This window comes from Amia ocellicauda, chromosome 5, assembly GCF_036373705.1.
Source record: "Amia ocellicauda isolate fAmiCal2 chromosome 5, fAmiCal2.hap1, whole genome shotgun sequence".
In the NCBI taxonomy this organism is placed as follows: domain Eukaryota; kingdom Metazoa; phylum Chordata; class Actinopteri; order Amiiformes; family Amiidae; genus Amia; species Amia ocellicauda.
Window position 1 is genome coordinate 13,877,346 of NC_089854.1, and position 22,122 is coordinate 13,899,467.

At 37.6% G+C, this 22,122-nt stretch overlaps 1 protein-coding gene across 3 annotated transcripts in view; it reads right to left on the reverse strand.

Annotated features, from left to right (window-relative positions):
- Window positions 1-9,509, reverse strand: part of LOC136749536 (uncharacterized protein C14orf132) — a 31,073-nt gene extending 21,564 nt beyond the window's left edge. For 2 of the 3 annotated variants that reach the window (XR_010816762.1, XM_066703937.1), the window contains exon 1: window positions 9,182-9,509. Coding sequence is in view for 2 of the 3 variants with exons in the window: in XM_066703937.1 (XP_066560034.1) it covers window positions 9,182-9,208 (27 nt within the window). In the remaining variant the exon portion in view is untranslated. The remainder of the gene's footprint in view (window positions 1-9,181) is intronic. The other variant, XM_066703938.1, reaches the window with a different exon arrangement.
- Between the last annotated feature and the right edge of the window lie 12,613 nt (window positions 9,510-22,122).

Below are 22,122 nucleotides of genomic sequence, written 5' to 3' on the forward strand. Positions count from 1 at the left end.
AAGACATGCAGACAGTGTAATTATGTTAATTACAGCCTTTAACACAGCTGGAGCAGTCAGAAATCCAACCATGAAAAAGCTGTAGCCTAATAAAGTGTCATTTATTAAGCTATATAACTGATACTCATAGATTTGGTAAAATCTTGGTATGAAAAATAAGTGTTTTCATGCTTTTAAACATATCTAGTTTTCCTGCAGCTGCTGTATTGCTACAAAGGCAGTAAAACAGCTTGAACAATTGATGACAAGTACGATAGGCTACTGAAATATATAATAACATTGTTTTTGGTTAATGTTTTTTTTGTGTATTATGACTTTGTACATAATCACATTTGTTTGCTGCATTTATTTAGCAATTGCTGTGCTTTGGAATTCGACAACTAAATGATTTGCAATTACTTGTTGATTGCTTGATTGCACTTTGGGTCAAACTCTTTCTCTCCCAGAATGAATAAAAGCACTCTGTAGAAAAGATCATTACTACTTGTGTAAAGTGTATTAATTCAAGCTCAGTTTCTGCAGACAAACCGTTAAGTCAACAAACCCCAAAAACTAATGGTCTGGGAAATGTCCCAAAACCCTTGCAAATGTGTTTCACCGATTATGTTTGGGAAACATTTTTAAAAAGCTTGAAGGAAAACAATAAATAAATAAATAAATAAATAAATAGATAAACAGGAGATTTGAAAGTGGTTAATTTCACAAACTTGCAAAGAGATGCACAACGTATTAGGTGATCCTGACAAAATGATCTCTGAAGAATATAACGGATTAACATCTAAGACTCACTCAATTAAACCTCCAGAGCATGATGCAGGAGATTCATATGAAAATACCTAGCGATTCAAGCAGGAACACAAAGATGTGAAAAAAAATATCAGCGGTGCCACCAAGAGTAAATCACAGCCTCGAAACAGCATCCACTAAGTATCTGTGTTTACTGTTCTAAGACTTGACAATGAGCAATTTCCATATTCTATTAACATATTCCTCCCATTTTGTTCTCTGATCTTACTCGGCTACTGCATGACTCATTTTGTTTCATTATTAATGCTTTAGGCCTTATAGTCCTTGGAGCATAGAAGAATAATATGCTAGGCTTTGAGAAATTAGAAGGAAAAAATAAAAAAAAGACTTATTGTCTGTTAGCCTAAAGCTTATCTGCAACAATGATTTATAGTCCATCTGTTATGTGGTCAACAGGGTTGTAGATCTACAAAGTTCTTTCTAACCATTGGGTACAGTTTTCGCCCAGCTCATGACATTTCAGGCCAAAAGCCGTGAGTGATAAATTAGATTTGGTGGCAGAATGGAGAGAGGCGGTGATGGTGAAGGGGGGGAGGAAGGAAAAAACACCTCAGAATTAAAATGGGCTTAACGTGATCAGTCACACTTGAAAGGGTTGTGGATTCTTTTTATAAATTCTTTATTACCTGGAATATATTAACGAGGGTATTTATAGAGTGTCGTTATCATGGTGACAACTGACAACCAGCACTGATTCATGGCATGTTATTAACAAAGAGGTTGACTGCCCTCAATCTGCTTTGTGGGCTTTTGATTCAGTGTTAACAGCTTATTTGTGAGGCATCTGCCACTAAAGTGCTGTGTTACCAGTTGATTTATACTAGGTAATAACATTCCTTGGTTTTTGTTGATATTTTTACCACCACCTTATAGCAAGAGTTTGTTTTATTTTTTCCCTTTAATTTGCAATTACTTGTTTTTTTTCGTTTACAGATAACCTCTTCCAACTGAATAGTAGGAACACTGATGACATTGTGTCAGAGGGTGTTTCTCCTATAAACCTAAGTCAAGAGCATGGACAGGACAGGACCACCAAACTCAAGGTATGCCACTCACCCACAACAGGCAGAACGGGGTACTGTCTGCAGGCCAACATGTATGCACAGTGACTGATGTGCCAGGTGTAATGTGAAAGGAATAAGCTTAATTGTCAGCATAAGTATCAAACAGGAGGTTAAATTGCCTAGGAAAGAACACAATTCCACTTGTTCCTAAAGACTCTCCCTGCATGGAAACTGGGGAACTGCAAGTAACATCCCCAAGGCCTAAATAATGGATGAGTTTAACTGTTTCTACACTCAACATGAATTTAAAAAACAAAATACATAAGACTGCAATTAGAGTTATTTTATATTTTGGGCTTCAAGTAAGAGCACATAGCTTTTTCTATAGCAGCAAAGAAGCATTGACTCACCTGAAGATGGATTACTGCCAGCAGAATTCAAATCACGCCAAGGTTCTATCAACCTGAGTTTGGATCTCAGCCAGTATCTCACGACGATTCTAGCCCGCTCGATATCAAGCGCTGACATCTCGACTGGCTGAGGGGGGCCCTTTGCAAGACAAGATCTGTTTTCAGGGTAGTGAGATCGGTCTGCTCGATCATATTCCCATCTTACATGCTTATTAATGCACTCCATCAGAGGTAGCATCTCAGGCAAAACTAATGGCATGGCCAAGAACTCGTATCACACCCTCAATGATGCAGGTTGCTCCTAAGACTCTCTCTCTCTCATACACACACATAAACAGATATATCAGGCATGACTGTTACCCTTAAAAAAAAGAGATTTTTTTTTGGAACGGAACAGATGCTTTGTTACACGTGCCCTGATGTCCTAAATTAAGGATTCAATTAACTTTTCTATCACTAGATAATTAACTACTACCAAAGGAAAAATAAAAGTGATTAAATATCTATTACTGGGTGCTTAACAGCAAGAACATTTAATCAAATTCCCACTGATGAGTGATAAAGGAGACGCAGAAGGCATTAGTGACCTCTTGTGATTCTTGCTTAATTGGGAAAGAGCCACCATCCACGCCTCATGCTTCAGACCCATTACTTGAATGGGAACTTTACTGGAATTTTTCAACCGAGCCACAAAACCAATATAAGTAACAAGCAGTTAATTGCTTTACTATAGTATACCATGGGAAAAACACAGCACTAAGAAAATCATGGCAAAACGCTGTACATGCATGGTGTAACCACAAGAAAACCATGGGAAAAAACTGTCCCATTTACTGTGGCAAATGGTGTACTTTAAATCCTAGTTTTTGCTAGTTTTGTAGTTTTGTTCTCAGTCAAGGAGAATGTTAAATTAAAGTTAAACTCTTAGAATACTGGGCCACTAGTAGGGTGCTTAAGCTTGAAAAATACAGTATCCTCTGTGCATGTATAGATTAAAAAAGGAAGATGAATACACAATTGCAACGTACAGTCAATTTGGCTTGGGTTTTACACAATTCTTTCAAGATGTACCGATTAAACAATTAAAGCACACGTTTTTTAATTCTTGTTTCCCCCGGATTAAACTAGCTTAGTATTTTGAATGAATCATTAGCAATTAAAATAATCACCAGGATGGAGATGCCCTACACAGAAACACACCACATAAATCCTCTCTCTCATTGGGAAGGATTATCGAATAAAGGAAAAAGCAAGCACTTTATATAGAATCATGTAAGTCTGTCCTGCAATTATCAAGACTACTGAACTAACTTGTAAGGCCTTAGAAATTGAGATGCAAATGAAAATTGATGAGAAATGTATAATCTAATGCATTCATAACCTTACAGATTATACCACTGGTTATTTTGACTTTATAGTTTCTAACTGGAAATCAGGGGCTTTTAATGACTGTGCCTTTGAATCCAATTGCATTATTATAATTATCCTTATACAGCGATCCTAGAGGTATTATTAATAGTAGGAACAATCTAGCATGTGTTCTTTCAAAAGTGGACTACTGCCTCATTCTGTTATGGATGATTATCAAAACCTAGGCGAAAAACAGTTCAGTTCTTCATCTGAAGTGGATCCCTGAGTTTCTGAGAATCAGGACAAACACAAGATAATGGAGAAAGGAAGTACTCAGCAATACCCACTGATATTTTAACAAGAATTCCCTTAAGTGCACTGTGTTGAGCTTGCATTCTCAGCATGAGGTATTGTTTTAGAAAATGGCCTTATATATACAATCCTGAACCTTTATCTGGATTCCCATTTAGGCTGTGAATAACAGCTCAAAATGTGTTAAGAAAACTCCCTTCCCCTCTTTTTAGATAAGGGACTGCAGTTAACATTACATAAAGAATTCATGTTTTAGTCAGTGGAGTATGCCTCTAACGGGGCTCCGAAGGTCTCTTTTAAACCAGACACATCTGTGATTTATTTATTTTGGTTGTTGATAATATCTTTGTGTAAGCAAGCCAGGTACAGCACAAAGTTCAGAAAGCAATGGTACAATTCTTCTTCCCATTCTTGAGTAATGACAACAACATCAAAAAAACATTACAAACATATATTTTTAGGTTACGTAAGACTATTGGTTTGCCTTGTGCTTGCTCTTGAAATAAAAATAAATAAATGGTAACCTTGACTTTAACTGTACTGTATTGTTGCTCTAAGCAGGATAAAAAAACACGGGCATCTTCCTTTCACATTTCAACCATATGCAAAAATATTGCACATCGCATAGCCATAACCATAAAACATAACCCTAACCACCACTTCACACTAATCCTCTCACAGGTTTCCCACCACTTGCTTCACCACCCCTGGCACAGCAGATATTAAGCTCAAGAACCAACAGACACTTTCACTGGTATGAACATACTAGCCAGCAGGCTGGGGGTTCTCTGGCTTGGAAAACAGATCTCATTATAAGCTGGATGGATCCTCTAGATTTGGCATTGTTCACAACTAGATGTACACAGACTCAGATATCCAGATCTGTGTTCCTGTTCATACGAGTACCCCAGGTGCTCCATCCAACCCTGCAGGGAAATGGTAGAAGAATCCAAATGCGTTTGCCTCAACAGTAGTCCAAGTTCCCAGGCACTTTTAACAAGCAATTTTCTTAATTGCTCTATGTGGGAACCAGCCTACACAATCATTCCAAACCTTATTTTCATTATACATTGTTTTTTTCTGTTGCTTCTGGTATTCATTGTAGAATAATTATGTAGATTTGGAATTCATTACAAACACTGCATTATGTAAAATGCTGTAACAAAACCTGGAAAATGGTTATATAAACATTGCCATGCATATATTTCCACATTTGTAGTCAATGAAGTGTGAATCTGTAACATTATTGATAAACAAAAATTGCTTTAATGTATATATTTTAATCTCATGTTTCATTGTCTTCCTGGAAAGGAAGAACAAATTAAAGATATATCTATATCTACTACATCTATATGTATATCTATATTGTGGTGCAGTGCTGGGTGGGGCACAATATGACCACCCAGAAGGGCACTGCATCCACTAGGAGCCTTGAGGGATGAATAAGCACTTAGGAGCACCTGAGAAAAAGAAAAAGAAAAAGAAAAAGGAAAAGGAAGACAATGGTAATTGACCTTTTGCATGGACTGGAACTTGATTGTGAATTTGGATTGATTGCTAGTGTATTTGTTTGTTTGAATTAGTGTATTTTGTTTGTAGAGAGGGACTAAGAAGATTGAGCCCAGGCATCCTGTCCATCACCACACTCTGCCGCCATATGTATTTAAGAACACAATATGAAGAAAGTTTAAAGATAACTGTCCAAAGATGCAAAAATATACCAAGTCTGAATGAAAGGTTACACATATCTTTAAGTTCTTCTCTGCATGGGTCAGCAAGTATTGAACAAGCTGTTCAGTTTGATAAAAAGAAGAGGACTATTATTTCTACAGACTGGCTTGTTCACTCCCTTTTCCATAATAATATATTAATATAATTTAATCTAAACACTGCTCTTGCCTTTTAATTGATTATAAAAGGTGGAGTTAAAGCTGTTATTTCTGGTATTGATCTCCTTTAATAGTTAAACTTTATACATAAAATTGAAACAACTTTCTGTTTCCTGAAAATGTGAAAACCGACAAAACTCATTGGGATTCAGTGCTATATTTCTCAAAGAGATCACAAGAAATACATTATAGGCCTTTTCCCATTCCCCAACATACTCCAATCCGTTTAGTCATCCTTCGTTCTCAAACTGCATCTCAAGAAAAGATGCAATGTCAGAAACTGCCTGACATTTTGTTCCAGTTCCCAATTAAGCCTGAGCAACTGTTCTTGCACTTTAATGAAGAGAGAACCAAACAATAATCCTACTTTATTGATCACCCCTGGCAATGAGACTATTTGTCTGCAGTAAAAATAATATGAGCAGCCTTGGCTTTGAGGTTACCATAAAAAAAAAATCATGGCAGGAATTGCAATCTCTCTACATGCTTGCAATAATATAATAGTTTAGTATTGATTACTCATTGTGGACAGTGAGAGATTTTTACAATTTCAACACCAGGCAAAAATATAAAAAATAAATGCAGAGATTCTTTATCCTCTTCCATGGGCTTAATGTAAAAAATAAACTGCTTAAAAAACAACAGTTGTGAAAAATCTAAATGAAACAGGTATCTACGTGGTATATAACCTAGGGTCAGTATTCTGTCAATTCACTGTATTAAAGAAAATAAAAATGCAATGCACACTGTACATAATTCACTTTCCTTCCTCTACCTGATCCAGTCCCCAGACTTTTAGGAAACACAACAACCAACCCTACTAAGGAAATGTTCTGAAGCAAACTTCAATGTTTTCTGCAGCAAATGAAAAGCATGAAATAACCATTTCCTCAAGGAGGGAAGTTCAAACATTTTCTCAGGACCACAGTAAGGCATTGGTTATGAATGAGGACGCTGGAGATAGTTTCAAAGGTGTTTTGATCCACATCAAAGAGATGTACTCCCCCGTGTTTTGAACTAACCAGCAATGTGCAACAATATACTCAATGTGTCTGGGCAACATATATTTTATTATTATCATTCATTTTTCCCCAATATCATGTCATAATTATTTTTTAATGAACATCCCATCAGCTTACCACCTGCAAAACAACACAATTGCCTCTGTTCAGTGTTTTATTTTTATTTTTTTTATTTACAAGAGGCACCTGCCAGATCAGTTTCAAAACATTTTCTTACCCTGTATTCTATTTAACCGTAAGTCAGTACTCATGAGATACAGCAAATTAGTACTGCTATGAAAAGAATGTACAATCACTCCAGATATATGGAGGTGCACCCATGTAGGACAGCAGTGTGTAGCAGTGGTTTGGGCTCTGGACTCTGGAGAGGTGGGCCATGGGTTCAATCCCCAGTGGCAGACACTGTTCTTGTATCCTTGAGCAAGGTACTTAACCTAGATTACTCCAGTATAAACCCAGCTGAAAAAATGGGAAATTGTATGTTAATTGTGATTTACTGTAACAATTGTCTGTTAAGAAATATAATCTATGCTTGCTTAGCATTCAAGATTTGACTTTGCTTTTTGTTTAGCAGTAGATGCACATTTTATTTTACCTTTAAAAAATTGAATCTGGTCCTGAACACTGAAAATAAATGTATAAATCTATAATCAATAAGGATCTTAAAAATATGTATACAAACTTTTCCTAGTCTGCATTATGTTGCTTTGAAAGTATTTTTTTTAGTAGTATGGCTTTCCTATTTTATTTTTGAGACCAGTCACAGAAACAGTTGAAACGATCAGATGAAAAAGAAAACCATGTAATGCTTACAAAACTAAAATTAAATACTGCAGAATTTAAATAAAAGCAAAACATGGCACAAATCTGATGAGACTCAATTTTAAAATATTTTAACAAAACTGGAACATGAACATTTATACATAATCATTTGGTGAAAATCAAGAGGCTACCTGGAAATCTTTCTGAAATACAATTACAGCTGCACAAACTATAGGCATGGTTCAGAATCATTTTCAAGAGCATATTTATGCAAGTTTCTCATGTTTGCTCTCCTTCATCTCCTACAATTTCAAGTGGGTTAAGGTAAGTCTATAAATCTACTATAAACTATCCTGTTTGCACCTCCAGGTTTTACTGTTACAAATGCACAACTCACATTACCTCAGTATCAGCTGCTCACAGACATCTCTTTGGGCTTTCTTTTGATATAATTACTGAACTGAATCAGCAGCAAGTTGAGTGCTGGTTAGAAAATGATAGCTATTTATTTAGATGTCTGTATTTGTTGACTATGGTTTGTAGCCATTTAATCACCTTTATTAGAGCCACAGTAAATCACTAACTTTGCACACCTCCTCTGCTCTTTTCAAGGATCTGGGCAATTACACAGTTTAATCTGTCTCTTGCCTCAGTTTGTACAGGGTCTTAAAAGTGCCTTCTGCCTTTTTAATAAAATGTTAATAGAGTTAGTAGTCTTCCACAAGGATACATACTGGTAAACACTGTAAAAATCCATAATACATATTTTATTTTAGTACGATATGCATCTATCCTGGTCATTTTGCAATCAACGCATTTACTTTACAGGGGCACAGGTGCAAGTAGCTGACTGGCTGAGGTTAACCACACATACAGTCATGTGGTTTTCTGTTGGAAACCTGACAAAGATGAACAGTTACAACGCACTAGCTACTCAATCATGTAAAACGCCTATAAAGAAACACGTGTTTTCCAATTGTATGAGAAAAGGTCCGGTCAGCAAAGCGTGTTCCCCCTGCATTTAAGCTTTGTTTATTGTACCGGTGTAAAAATGACAAAGTTACCTGCTATACGCACGAAATTACATCGCATCTAATTTTACACAAAGTACGACACACGAACAACTTCTATCAACATTCACTGAAAAACGTAGCTGCCAAATAATCTCTTTGGAAACAATAAAACGCATACATTAGATAATTAAAAAACGCACACCAAAATAGTGTAGGATTAGTTTCGCTTTCTTTTACGCACTATACCAGCAATGCACCCACCTCAGATGCAGATAATAGCCATAGTGGACAGTAAATATACATGTTTTAATGATCGTGTTTTATGTTAACTGCGCAGGATACTAATCAAGGTGCCCAGTCACCTGATGCCAGCGGGCACGACCGTCGTTGGCAAGTTCAGACTTGAGAGAAAAGCACTGCAGACTGATGTCGCATACCTCGCGTATGTTTTTAAGGATAAACAAATACACACACACACACACACACACACACACACACATGCATGAATGGCTTAAATCGTAACCGTTTATAAAATGTGATACAGTACACAACACCGAAGCATGACTTACAAATAGGGGTTGTGTGTTGAGAGAGTGGGCATCGTATTCTTACCTGCGCAGCCATAAGAGACAGTTCCATTGTTCTCCTTGTGGAAAATGCCAGGCGGGTCAGAGAAACTGCACACGGGCTGCTGATGTGAAAGTCTAGACTAGGATATGCAGCATGAAAGTCGGCAGGGATTCACCATCGAGTCGCTCCGGGTTGGCTACGACAGCGCTGTTGCTTCCCTCCCTTGAAATGAACTGCGCACTAAACTAGGAACGGCTTCAGCACAAGTGAAGGAGTCCCGCTGCAGGCAGGCGAGCAACCGTGCACAATTATTGATGCAAGTTTTCCTTGACAGTTAAGCTATTGGACTCTTCCCCTCCCCTCCTTTCGCCCAGCTGCTTGCGGATAAAGCCATTTAATCACCTCTTGTGTGTGTGTGTGTTTAACGTGAGCACTGCATCGCTGTCGGCACATAAATAAATAAATCCCAATAAAACACCTATTACGAGACAGGTGCGAATGCAGGTGTTTGAAAGCCATGCACTAGTATTTTCTGGAAGGTTTAATCGGAATAAAGTGTCACCGTGTTAATATTTGCATATGAGAAAGCAAGAAATACACACAGGCTTGTATATATATATATATATATATATAACCCCCCTCCCCAAACTGCCCAAATGTTCAATGCACATTTGAATTAGTGCACTTGTAATTCCAATTTCAGCAATGACTGTTTATGAGATGCCTATGCTCACACTTGTGAGATATACAGTAAATAGAAAAAAGGGACCACATCTTGGTATGAAACGACAATTTCAAACGTTAAATTGCTTTAGTACATAGAGGGAAACTAAGCACAACTGCAAAGACATGCACAGACAGTGGTTTCTCTTCAAAGTATATGGTGGCAGGTCACGACAGTGAACCACTATCATCTGGGATTTCTCCTCAAGCTAAGGCTGGCAGTGGAGATTAATGCGTGCAACACATATGTAATAGAAAAACAGTCTCAGGTCAGCACTAGTCTTAGTACACCCCATGCTATTTTAGGTAGGGTAGTCCAGGGATTGTGTTATTTGTGTAAACTGTAAGTCACCCTGGATAAGAAATAAGAAAGAAATAACTAAATAAGAAATAACTAAATAGCTAAGAAATAACTACTACTACTACTACTACTACTAATAACACTGTGTAACAATTTTTTTTTTTTTTTTTTCCTGGCTAGTAAGTGTTATTTCCTAATTGCTTATGCCTCAAAAGTACAGAAAATGACTATTATTCCCCACAAACTTTGCAGTGATATTTTAAAATGTACCTATTTCCAATGAGAAAACGGGAGAATTTGTGTCTTTTCGTTCACATAAAGTCAGAAAAAAACAACATGAATGAATCCAAATTAACATGTATTCATACTAAAGTGACTACAAAAGATTTAGAAGTGAGTAGTTTTTCAAGATTTACGATTATACTGTTAAATCTCAAAAAACGACTCACTTCTAAATCTTTTGTAGTCATTTTTGGATTACTTTAGTATAAATACCTGTTAATTTGGATTCATATGTTCTTTTTTTCTGACTTTATGTGAACGAAAAGACACAAATTCACCCGTTTTCTCATTGGAAATAGGTACATTTTAATATTGGGGAGGATTACATTTGATGAAGTAAAGAGAGTAGACTATCAACCCAATAGATCTGTCAATAACCCAAAGCCAAAAACACTATGAATAGCTACACCCAAACCACATTTCAATCCATCTTCATAAACTTGCTATAAACATAACTAACAGATACTAACAGATTTTTGGAAATTCTAATCTTAGTCACATTCAAATTCTGAACTAAAATTTCAATCCATCTTAGTAACTGTGAAACATAACCCCAACAGAAGTCTACTAACAGATTTCTGGAAATTCTAATCCTAGCCACACGCTGAAGACTAGTTTTCATTTAACTGCAAAACTACCTAAATTAGTTAATCTGCACCAAACTAGATGTAACTGCCAAGATCATTCCTATCTTTACCTGTATCCATAGGCCAACTGGCCATCAGGCAAGTCCGGCAAATGCCAGAAGGGCGGGTCCAATTTTTAGTTTGGTGGGCCGGTCGATTCCCATGTGGGCTGGTCACCCCGTGTAGACACCTGGACCGCACATCGCCAACACCCAACCCCCCCGGATGCATTTTGTCGGCACCCAGAGCCTCACATTGGCAACCCCCTCCTTGGACCACACTTTATTGGGACCCAGACTTCACCAGCCGTCGCCCCCCTGGGTAAAAGTCCAGGCCGGGCCATTTTTTGGTGCCAGTCCGCACCTGCCTGTATCTCTGATTAAACTTGAACATTACCCCTTCAATTTATTATTTTCTATTTTGCGGAGTTTCTTTTCCTTTTTTGTTTTGTTTTTGGTTGTCTTTTTGAAATGTATATCTAATTCCTGAAGAGACAGAGACAACCCTGGATTGCTGCTAACCTTATTTTAAAGTTAACTGAAGGAAAGGACATGGTGAAGCCTGATATTGATATTCACTTCTCAACACAATTCATCCCACTCCACTTTGCCTAAAAACATTTTTTTGCATAAGAGCCAACTTGCTTGAATAATTCTGGCTGTGCTTATATATTTAATATTTAGTTTGGTGAGTTCTGTGATTTTACATTCACAAAAAGAGAACCCATGGTACTGCCTCAAATGGTTTGAAGCATACTTTAGCCCAAGCTTGCAACTCATTATTTGATAGCCAAAGAGCCCAGGCAAACAAAAATGAGCAGCTGCAATTTGGGTATACTTACAAGACAAAACACTGAGCAGAAGCAGAGCAGACACAAACACAACAGCATTTGGTTGCTTAGTCTTGAGCATTACACAAGGCCTGATACAGGGGATCATTATACCACAAGCATATAACTGTTTAGGGACAACTAGAAAAGTTTTTCTAATGCTCATTAAAATGAATATGGCAGAGCCCTGTACATAATTTGCTGAGTGGATGCTTCTTTAATACAAACAAGGTTACATTTTCAATCACTGTATTTATAAAATAGCTAATTAAAATGTAAGAAAAGTACAAAAACAGCAACAGCTATGATATTAACAGTCAAGTAAACTAATGCATTTATTCCAAATCCCAGGTTTTCATTGAGTTAGTGTATCCGTTTCTTTTGCTTTCACTTGACAACTGTTTTTCATATGCAAGCAATTAAGTTTTGGAAAGTCTTTTTTGGAATACAGCAAGACGCATGGCTTCTTCTTGTCACATTTGGTCTACTGCATCCTGTAAATTATGCATCGCATCAGAGAGAAGAAAATACAGGCGCCATGGTCTCAAAATAAATAAATAAATAAATAAAGCAGTATGTGTGTAGGCCTAAAGCTTGACATTTTAGGAGCTCTATGTGTGTTTCTACTGTCTCATATTATGGGAGTCAATGTGAGTGTTTCAGAGGGATAATAGATGATGAATTATTACTGCATTCAAGCATCCCGTCTTGTCACATTAATCACTGTGGAGTCTTTAATAAAGTTCTGGCTTTGGGGCTACCTTGTTCTGACTTTCGTGCAGTTTAATAAAGCAACTGAATATGAAAGTCTCACCCTGACCTATCCCTGTATTGACACAGCTCTAGGGGAGAATAAATCAACCAACACACCAAAATCAAGTGTCAGGACTTCAAGGTTTGTGACATGTTAATAGATGAGAGCAAACACTTTACCTAGACTGAAAATTATGTCTGTACCATATCTATCAGAAGGCAACTGGTGCTATAAAAACAACGTAACACATATATGTAATACACTACACATTTAATCTCTCAACCTTTCTGCATTTACACAAAGAAGGGCTTTTATTATCTGGTCAATTGTAGTTTATCCTATCCGATCTAATCAGCAGGTAGCTGCTCATTTATGTTTTTAGTATGATTATTTGTGAAAGCAGATTATATATATTAATTTATTTGCAGGGGGAAATAGGATTTACTTATTTATTAACCTGCCAATCCATTGCTTTCCAGGGAGTGGCAGTCCAATTATAATCCCTCTCTGTTCAACAAACAAGTTATATAAGTGAGAACTAAGGAGTTTCAAGAGCAATATATTTTTTTAATGAAATGGATCACGGAATAAAGTTGTTTCAAAGTGTTCTTGATTGTACATTCCTGCTGTGTACTATTGTGCTTACACTGAGAAGACTGTAAATTGCTCACCAGGAAAGGGGGTTCAATAAAATAAAACTAAATAAAATGATTGAGTGATTGAATGACTACTAGGAGAGGGAGAAGTGGGCAGAGAGGCCATGAGATAAAAAAATGATTCTACATAGCAAACAGAGACTGTAATGTTTATTTAATTTGCTGATATGTAGGCTACTTTCAACTGGAATAGTTTTTCTTATTATACATTTCCGCATTGAGCTAGTTATTTAAATATATGTAACTTGCTTCATTGGGCATTTAACTTTCAGTGATATCATTTTAAAACATGATGGAACTGACTTTTTTGTTTTCAAAACAGTGCTGTACCCATGGTTTTGAATATCAGCCTCCCATACCAGCTTCAGCAGCAGGCCCTGCTCATAAATGAGACCAAACTACCAGATACTGCCGTGTTTGTGTCAGCTGTTTTATTTAAAGTCAGCTTGATTTAATACTGGCACGATTCCCTACACTTTAAAGATAAGCAAAGATTCAAGTCCCAACCCTAATAGAAGCACACAATATGCAGGATTTGATAAATCTAAAGAAGTGGTAGGCAACTGAACAAAAATAATGTATTCTACTGTTCAGATACACCCTGTGATTATATATATATTACACACACACACACACACACACACACACACACACACACACACACAAACCGACACATGAATACATGAAAAATGAATCAGCCATAGAGCTAACCTTGGCAGCTTCACAAACTTGCTCCAAGCCAGCCCTGCCTCAAAATATTCACTCGCGGTCCCATTAAATGCATACAGAAACTCTCTCCCCCCAGAGCCACGAACCACACATTGTCACAGCTTTCAATCGGTCACTTTCTCTGGCATTTATTTTGTACTGAAAAGGTTTTCAAGGTCTTCCCCTATTTTTTGGACAAAGCAAGTTACATGCATACGCACATATATAATGCAAGACTTATGTCATTTTCATATGCACACATATGACATTATCTATTTTCTATGACCCTGTCCCTGACAACCCAAGCAAAGGGAGTTGCATCTTTAATATTTTAATGAATCCAGCAAATCTAAAGATGTCAGAGGAACAATTAATTTAGTAGCATAGATAAATTCTCCTTTTAACATTATATTTTTACTGATGAAAGCACATCACTTCAATTACTATTAAAAAAAGTCAAACCTTAACTTGGTTTAAATTGTATGGAGATCTTTTTCTGGAAACATTAAACCAACCTGTCTGTATACAATTCTAACACTGCAAGCTTACAGGTGCCTTTCCAACTATGTGTCAGAGTTTATTTAAAACTCACCTGAATGGTGGTAACACTCACCCACTACACAGCTTAGAAGCCCCTAATTGCATCCTCCAATATAATCTGCTATCTGGAAAAGCTCAGAAAAAAGGTGTTTCAGCTGTCCCGCGCTTCATCAGCAAGAGCAAAATGCACAATTATTTGCAACTCTAGGCCATCTACTTTTTCCTACTTTACTTTTCAAATCATTATCTGAAAACCCTGGCTTTCAATATAAATTGCTCAAATAAAACAAGGGAGAAAAGGAAGATCAAGGTGCAGATGAAGAAGGCAGACAAAGAAAGAACATAAAAGATAGAGTGTTTCATAGCCTGAAGGCAACAAAGTAGGCCACTTAGAGCCTTGATCCATCACTTCACATGTAAATAGTTTACATCTGAAGTGTAAAAACATTAAGAAAGTTAATCACACACGCCGGTGCCCTCCTGACACTGAGAGACACTGAAACCTCAGGGATATGGCAGTCATATTTGTGAATTATTAAGTCAACTCTATGTGGGAGGGAGGGGTAATCAGGTCACACAGGGGCTGAATAATTCAATAAAGTGTGGCATTATAATACAGTGCTTCCATTATTTATCTGTCCCACCACTGCATTGTCAGATGAAACCTAAAAAAGTACTAACACTCTTTTCTCTGCATTACTGCCAAATATAGTACGCTTGGAAAAGCACTGTTAAAATTGTCTCCGTGTTCCAAATTCATCCGAATATGATTGATGATTGAGCAACGTTACGCATTTTTATTAATTGCGTTTCTGAGACCAATTACTCTAGGAGAGCAGGGAACATCTTGGCTAGTTTCTGTGTTTATTTATTAAATTTAAAAGGTCCCAGGAAAAGCATTCTCCTGTGAATCTGACAAAAGAAAAACACTATCAAGTAGCATTTACTTTTTAAGCGGTTTCACTGACTTTTTGGAAGACTTGGCGGAATGAAAACTGCATAGCCTGTACAATTTGAAAATTGCCTGCATCTATTTTGTTGACTTTGTGGAAAACAGAATTTCATACATATATCTCTATACATAGATGCATATTTAATATATTACCACGCATATTATAAATGTTACATGTAACATTAAATGAAATAGACTGGTGACAGTGAAGGCCATAGCATATGATTCACATCATTTTCTTACTCATCAAACCATCCAGTGAGCCTTCGTGCCCTGTGGATGGGGGTATTGTCATCCTGGAAGAGACCACTCCAATCAGAATAGAAATGTTTCACCATAGGATAAAGGTGATCACTCAGAATAACTTTGTAATGATTTGCAAGTGGACCCAAAGGGGCAAGTGGACCCAAACCATGCCAGGAAAATGATCCCACACCGCATAACAGAGCCTCCGGACTCCCTCACTGTAGGGGTCCAGCAGTCAGGTCTGTACTGTTCTCTTGGTGTCGCCACACATGCACTCACCCACTTGTCGAGAATATGGTGAAGGATGACTCCTCTGACTATATCACTTTTTTCTCTGTAGACCAGTGCCTATGGTTTTTGCACCACTGAACTCTCAAATGTGCATTTGTCTTTGTAATGACGGGTTTATGCACTGTAACCCTACTATAATATCCTCTCTGTGTAGTTCTCGATGGACTGTTCTTGCTGACAGTCTGATCATGTCCTGCATTGACAGTCTCAGTCACCTGGGAAAGAGCTGCTCTTCTGTTTTTCCTTTCATGTTCCTCCACTCATTTATTCAAGTTTTTCCTTTAATTTGTCACCGGTCTGTATATTTCACCTACTTCAGTATTAAATCGACTGATTCATCTTAAAAACTATAAAATAAAAACAGAGAAATATATGCCAGTCATTTCAGAGCAGATAATGGAATTAATTTGAAGATAAGCAAAAGAAAAAGTTTCCAAACAGGGACAAATAGTTTTGTGTAGTACTCATTTTATCTATGTGTAATGCCAAAAGTTGTAAAATCTGTGGACTGTGCAAGTTAGATAGAGAAGCAAATATTATATGCAAGCCAAGCAGGATAAGCATTCAAACCTTGGGAAAACTAAAATATGATATGATAAACTTCTGTGTAGCCTCATCTGCTTTCTGAGGGGCAACAACTATGAATGGCATGAGAGTACCTGTGCTTGTCACTCAGCCACATAGATATTTTTTTAGTTTATTTGATTGATAATATTAAATGATGGTTGAGCGATGTACCAACAGTCAACAGCCACATCATTAGCATGTCAGATCTTGTTCGAGCCTAACTTCTAGATGAGAAACTGTAGCTTTAAGCAAACAGACACTAAATGTACAGATCGAAGACTTGCCACTTCTTATCAGCCCACTACAGGTACACAAAGTCCTTGGTGGTTAATGTGATTCAAGGAAGCCAGGAATGACTGAATTATTTTGAAATAGTTTGTGTCACCTGTTCCCAGGCAGCGATAATCCTTTGCTCCACTGCTGTGTGGGAACTGAACCTCCACTGATCAAATCATAGCTTCTGTTGGGATTTTATTTTTATTTTTTTTGGACGGGAGATACGCTAGTTCAAAAGACGCAAATGTTAAGACTTGTTTAGAACCCAACTGGTCCTATTCATCAGACTGAGTGAACAGCCAAGAGGTCATTTTGTTTCTTTCTGCAGGAGAAACAAAATGGAAGCAAGCAAAACAAATATTAAATTGTCTTGATATGAGATTTCTTTTTAAAAGAGTGCCTGATGTAACAGTTTTAGACAAAACTCTCTAGCCCCAATAGCTTCCCTACCTTTTCAAAAAAGCTAATTCTGTTTTTCCAGCGTGCTTTTCTTTCAGACTCCCAGAGTGTGTTCCAGTTTGGCATGGTTCTTGTTGCTTGCATCAGAATCCTCTGCAAGGTCTCTGAGCCCTTTTGGTGGGTAGAGGCCAAACTAATTAAAAAAATGAATTAATCAGGGAACTGTGAAAGTGAGGCATTATCTCCTAAGATTCTTAGTCCTTCATTCTGGATTTTGAGCTGTAACAATGTTTAATTGCTTCACTGCACATTATTGTTGCCAATAGTTACTTCTGGATTGATGATTGTTTAATGTACATTACTTCTGAAAGCAGGTGTGCATTTACATATAATTAACATTTTACTTTCATATACTAAAGACATGAGTACAATGTGAAGTGCAAAAAACAATCAACAAAACATTCTGTCAGCTTGGAAAAAAAACACCCTGTGCATTAAAAACCAAAGTGAACATACATACTGTACATACAAGACTGGCAATGCCTATAATGAAAGCAGGTTGTGTGGAAATACAATGCAGTGTAAAACACTAGCTTTATTATATAAGTAATGAGTCAACATCTCCAACTACTTTGCAGCTTCGATCTAGTATCAACCAATCAAAATGTGTGCATTATAATCAGTGACTTTTTAAGTCTTTAGACTTTTTTTTGTTTTTTAATGATGCAGAATACATATCAGGCTCTAATGTTTGACCTCTAGACTTGAAAATCCCAGTTAATTTCTTATACAAGTTATGAAAATTATATTGTTCAGAAAGACGTTTTGATGCAATGTCTTGACAGTTAAAGCTAATCGTCTTTAACTATAAAAAAGCCTTTCAGAAAACCAACATATAATTCATGATAAACATATATACATACATATAAGAGTGCCTGGTATAACAACATGCCCCTCCCCGTGCACCACACACAGCCCCCCCCCAGCACACCCAAACACCCCTACACAGCCCCCCAGTCCCAGAGCGCTGCAATATGCATATATAAGAGCAAATTAAATCCCATTTAACTGCAACAAATTTCAGGTTGCAACACAACAAAATATGAAAAAAAAGGGGCAGATACATCCTATAGCCACTGTATAATATATACATAAGTCTACCACATTTTACCAGAAGGCACTACCCATGACCCCCCAAAAAAACTTCCCTCGGGGTTTACAAAAAAGAAGTGTATAACATATTCACATTTGATATGGCATCACTCCATATAAGTGCATGTCTAACTAAATATATCAAATGCCATATGTGTACATTTAAATGGCATGAAATGAAGAGGAAGTACTCACCTTCAAATGTGGCATTAAGTAAAATGTGTTGAACGTTTTTCCCTTTATCAAATATGTATGTAGAGTATCAAGAAACATTTTCTAGTACTATGAATGTTGAAATGAATGATGCTCTGATGGGACAGTAGTTGTTTTGCATTGGGCAGCAATGTGCTTCTGGGGCAGGTTGCTCTGAAGAGGCCTTACTCTAACTGTGACATTGATTTGCGCATTAGACCTCGTCATCACTGTTGCACAAAAAAAACAAAAAACGTTTTAGGTCGTACCTGTCTTCACTGTTGTCGCTAAGCAAGGAAGTCTGGTATTATACTTATTTTGTGAAGACCGTTAAAAAATAGTTTTAATTAAATGTCTTCTTATTATTATTATTTTTTAATTAAAATGAAAAACTTGCCACAACTGAGCAGCTAATTAAAAGAAAGCATCAGCGCGGGAAGTGCGGGGCGGTGTGCTGGTGACGTGCAGTTTGGTGGCCGATGGGACTCGGATCCGTGACGCATTGAATCGGCTCTTTTGATTCGCTGTGAGCGGCGGCGCTCAGGAGCCGCAGAGCCGCCGTCGACTCCCGATCAGCGACTCTGACTCAGTGCGGCGGATTCGTTCGTCCTGGCGAGTCGCTGAGAGCTGTGAAGCTGAAGACCGTGTGCGCCATGTTGGTTCCAAATTCCCTCTTGCTTAGTGCATAAGAAATAAATATGTATGAGCCAAAATGGCGTCAGTTACATCATCCAGACCGAGTATAGACTACTGTCAGAACATCAGATTAGACGTTTATGCAATATTTACTGTACATAATGTGTGTGTGTGTGTATTACAGTCCGTATTCATTGGGTACGTCTGCAGAACTAAACAAAAATATATAATAAATCGCTATGAGGTCTGTTTTTGTAATGTTTTATACACGTAAAACATTATTAATACTTGCAAGTCTTCTTGAAGTAGATCAACAAAATGACCTATAATAATTATTATTAATATTAATAATAATTGAGATACACCTATGCGTAAGACATTTATGTAACGATATTATTATTATTATTATTATTATTATTATTATTAATAATAATAATAATAATAATAATAATAATAATAATAATAATAATAATACATTTCTTTGCAGACGCTCTTGTCCAATCAATATAAATATAAATTTAATTAGATGAATCGTGTTGGCTAAATAATGTTAATGCTTCAAACTGTTGTTATCTTCGGGATTTTAAATATATATTTGTCACAACTGTATTGAACTGTAACTGTAACAGTCAAATATAGTATTTTCCTCGCTTTTGTGGTGTGCAATGAACGACTCGTTCTTTCCGGTTCAAGTCTATGTAACCCGTCCTGATTCGGGCTGCATTGGTGCGAGTCACTGAATCAGTGAACGAAATGAATCGATTCACCGAACTGAACCGAATCAAATAAATCGAGTGACTGAAAACAATCGAACTGCCGTCACTACGGTGTGCGTAACACAATATATACGCGTTTGTACTTCGCTAACTGAGACTGACGTGATTGGTTGAAACGGCAGGGAAAGGGCGGGCACAATAATAGTGTGTCGTGATTTGTTGAGGGAAGACAATACGTAGCGTATCCAGTACACAACAGCCAATCAGCGCCGGGCGAGAAAGAGCAAAGATAGCGCTCGAGCACAGTTGGCTGCAAAATGGAAAACAGGCAGAAGCGAAAATCGGACGTTTCTAACAGTTCTATTAAGAAAAAAACACTATTGATAGTGAGGAGAGCATCGATAACAACGGAAATTACTGCATAGCGCAGTAGCACAGTTGTAGGTAAGACGTGTTTGTTTTTTCAGGGTTGCTGCCCTGCCCAATGTTTTTACTGTGCTGTGATTTTCACATTTTGTGCGCCAAACTGTTTATTCCATATTTGTGTAGGACTAACTGTAACCCCGTTCTCTTGCAGACAAGTTTGTGTATAGTAGTAGTAGTCTAATGCCCCGTTTCCACTGGCGGACGCGTCCGTGTTTAGTGGCCGGTTAACTTGCTGGTGCTGGACGTGTCCGTAAGCGTCCGTCCCACTGAGGACGTGATTCGCTTTCAGAGCGGAGGTGTGCGTTTGACTTGAGACACGGAGGAGATCAGATACATTGTACCGGAAGATATAATCTCAAGTGCCGTGTGCGATCACGAACAAATTACAGTTTTATTAGCAGCATGGAGTGAAATCCACGTACAGAAACAATGACTGATTACAGTTAATATCCGAGTGCATTAAAACTTGGATTTCACAGACCGGTGCAGCGCCTGACTGGTTAAAATAAACTGAAGGATAATAATCGGATCGTAGCAGCCGATGTTATTAATATTGTATGAACAGCTGGCCAGTGTTCAGGCTGTGGTGTGTGAATGGTGTGCAGGACAATCCGCAGAGACAGTCAGTGTGAAGGGAACACGATTCAGTTAACGTGTGTCCATTTACAAGTTAAATGAATGAATAAATAAATACAGCAGATCTGGGTTTCCCTCTAAAACATTAAGGGCTGGTTTAATAAATGCGTCCATACACGCCATGACTGAGACGCGCACACTTTAGTTCAATTAAAGCTGCTATATTGTAGCTGGATGATTAATCGTGAAACGTGTGTATTTTGTTTCAACTGTAACTTGCCCTGGTTAAGGACGTCTGATAAGTAAATTATAAATAATACGGCAAAAAGTATCGTTTGCAGTTACAAATCTGTAGTAAGAGTAATAAATTAAGGGAGTCAAGCTATGCCGTTTTAAATACATATATACTCGCACAAATGATGACGATAATAATAACAATACATATTCGCTATTTAGTATTATTGATGCACATGGAAACGTATTATTATTATTATTATTATTATTATTATTATTATTTTATTTGTTGGCAGATGCCCTTATCCAGGGCGACTTACAACATAAGTGCAAACAAAGTGCAAAAATACAGAGAAGTACAAGGCATCAATCATTACAAATTCAACTTAGCTAAAACATAGCAATTCAAAATAATACATTTTACAAATTCCAATTTACAATTTACAATTTACACAAGTACAGTAAGAGACTTCCTACATCCTGGATGGTGAAAGCTAAGTGCTGTCAAGATGTAGGGTTACAGACGAGGGCTACGGCAAAGGGAGCAAGGAGGAAAACAATCAAGAACGCGTGGAGCATAATAAGCTGAAGTGCTATCTAGCAGGGATAGAGGACTAATATTACAAGTGCTGTTGGAAGAGAGGCGTCTTGAGTAAGCGCCGGAATGAGGTCAAGGACTCTGCTGTTTTGACTTCGGTGGGCAGGACGTTCCACCACTTAGGGGCCAGTGATGAGAAGTAGCGGCTCTGGAGGAAGGAGAGTGGAGAGGAGGCAGAGTTAGCCTTCTGGCACTGGAGGAGCACAGTGGTCTGGAGGGGATGTATGGAGAGACGAGTGACTGAAGGTAGCTTGGTGCAGTGTGGTCGAGACAGCGGTAGGTGAGGGTCAAAGTCTTGAACTG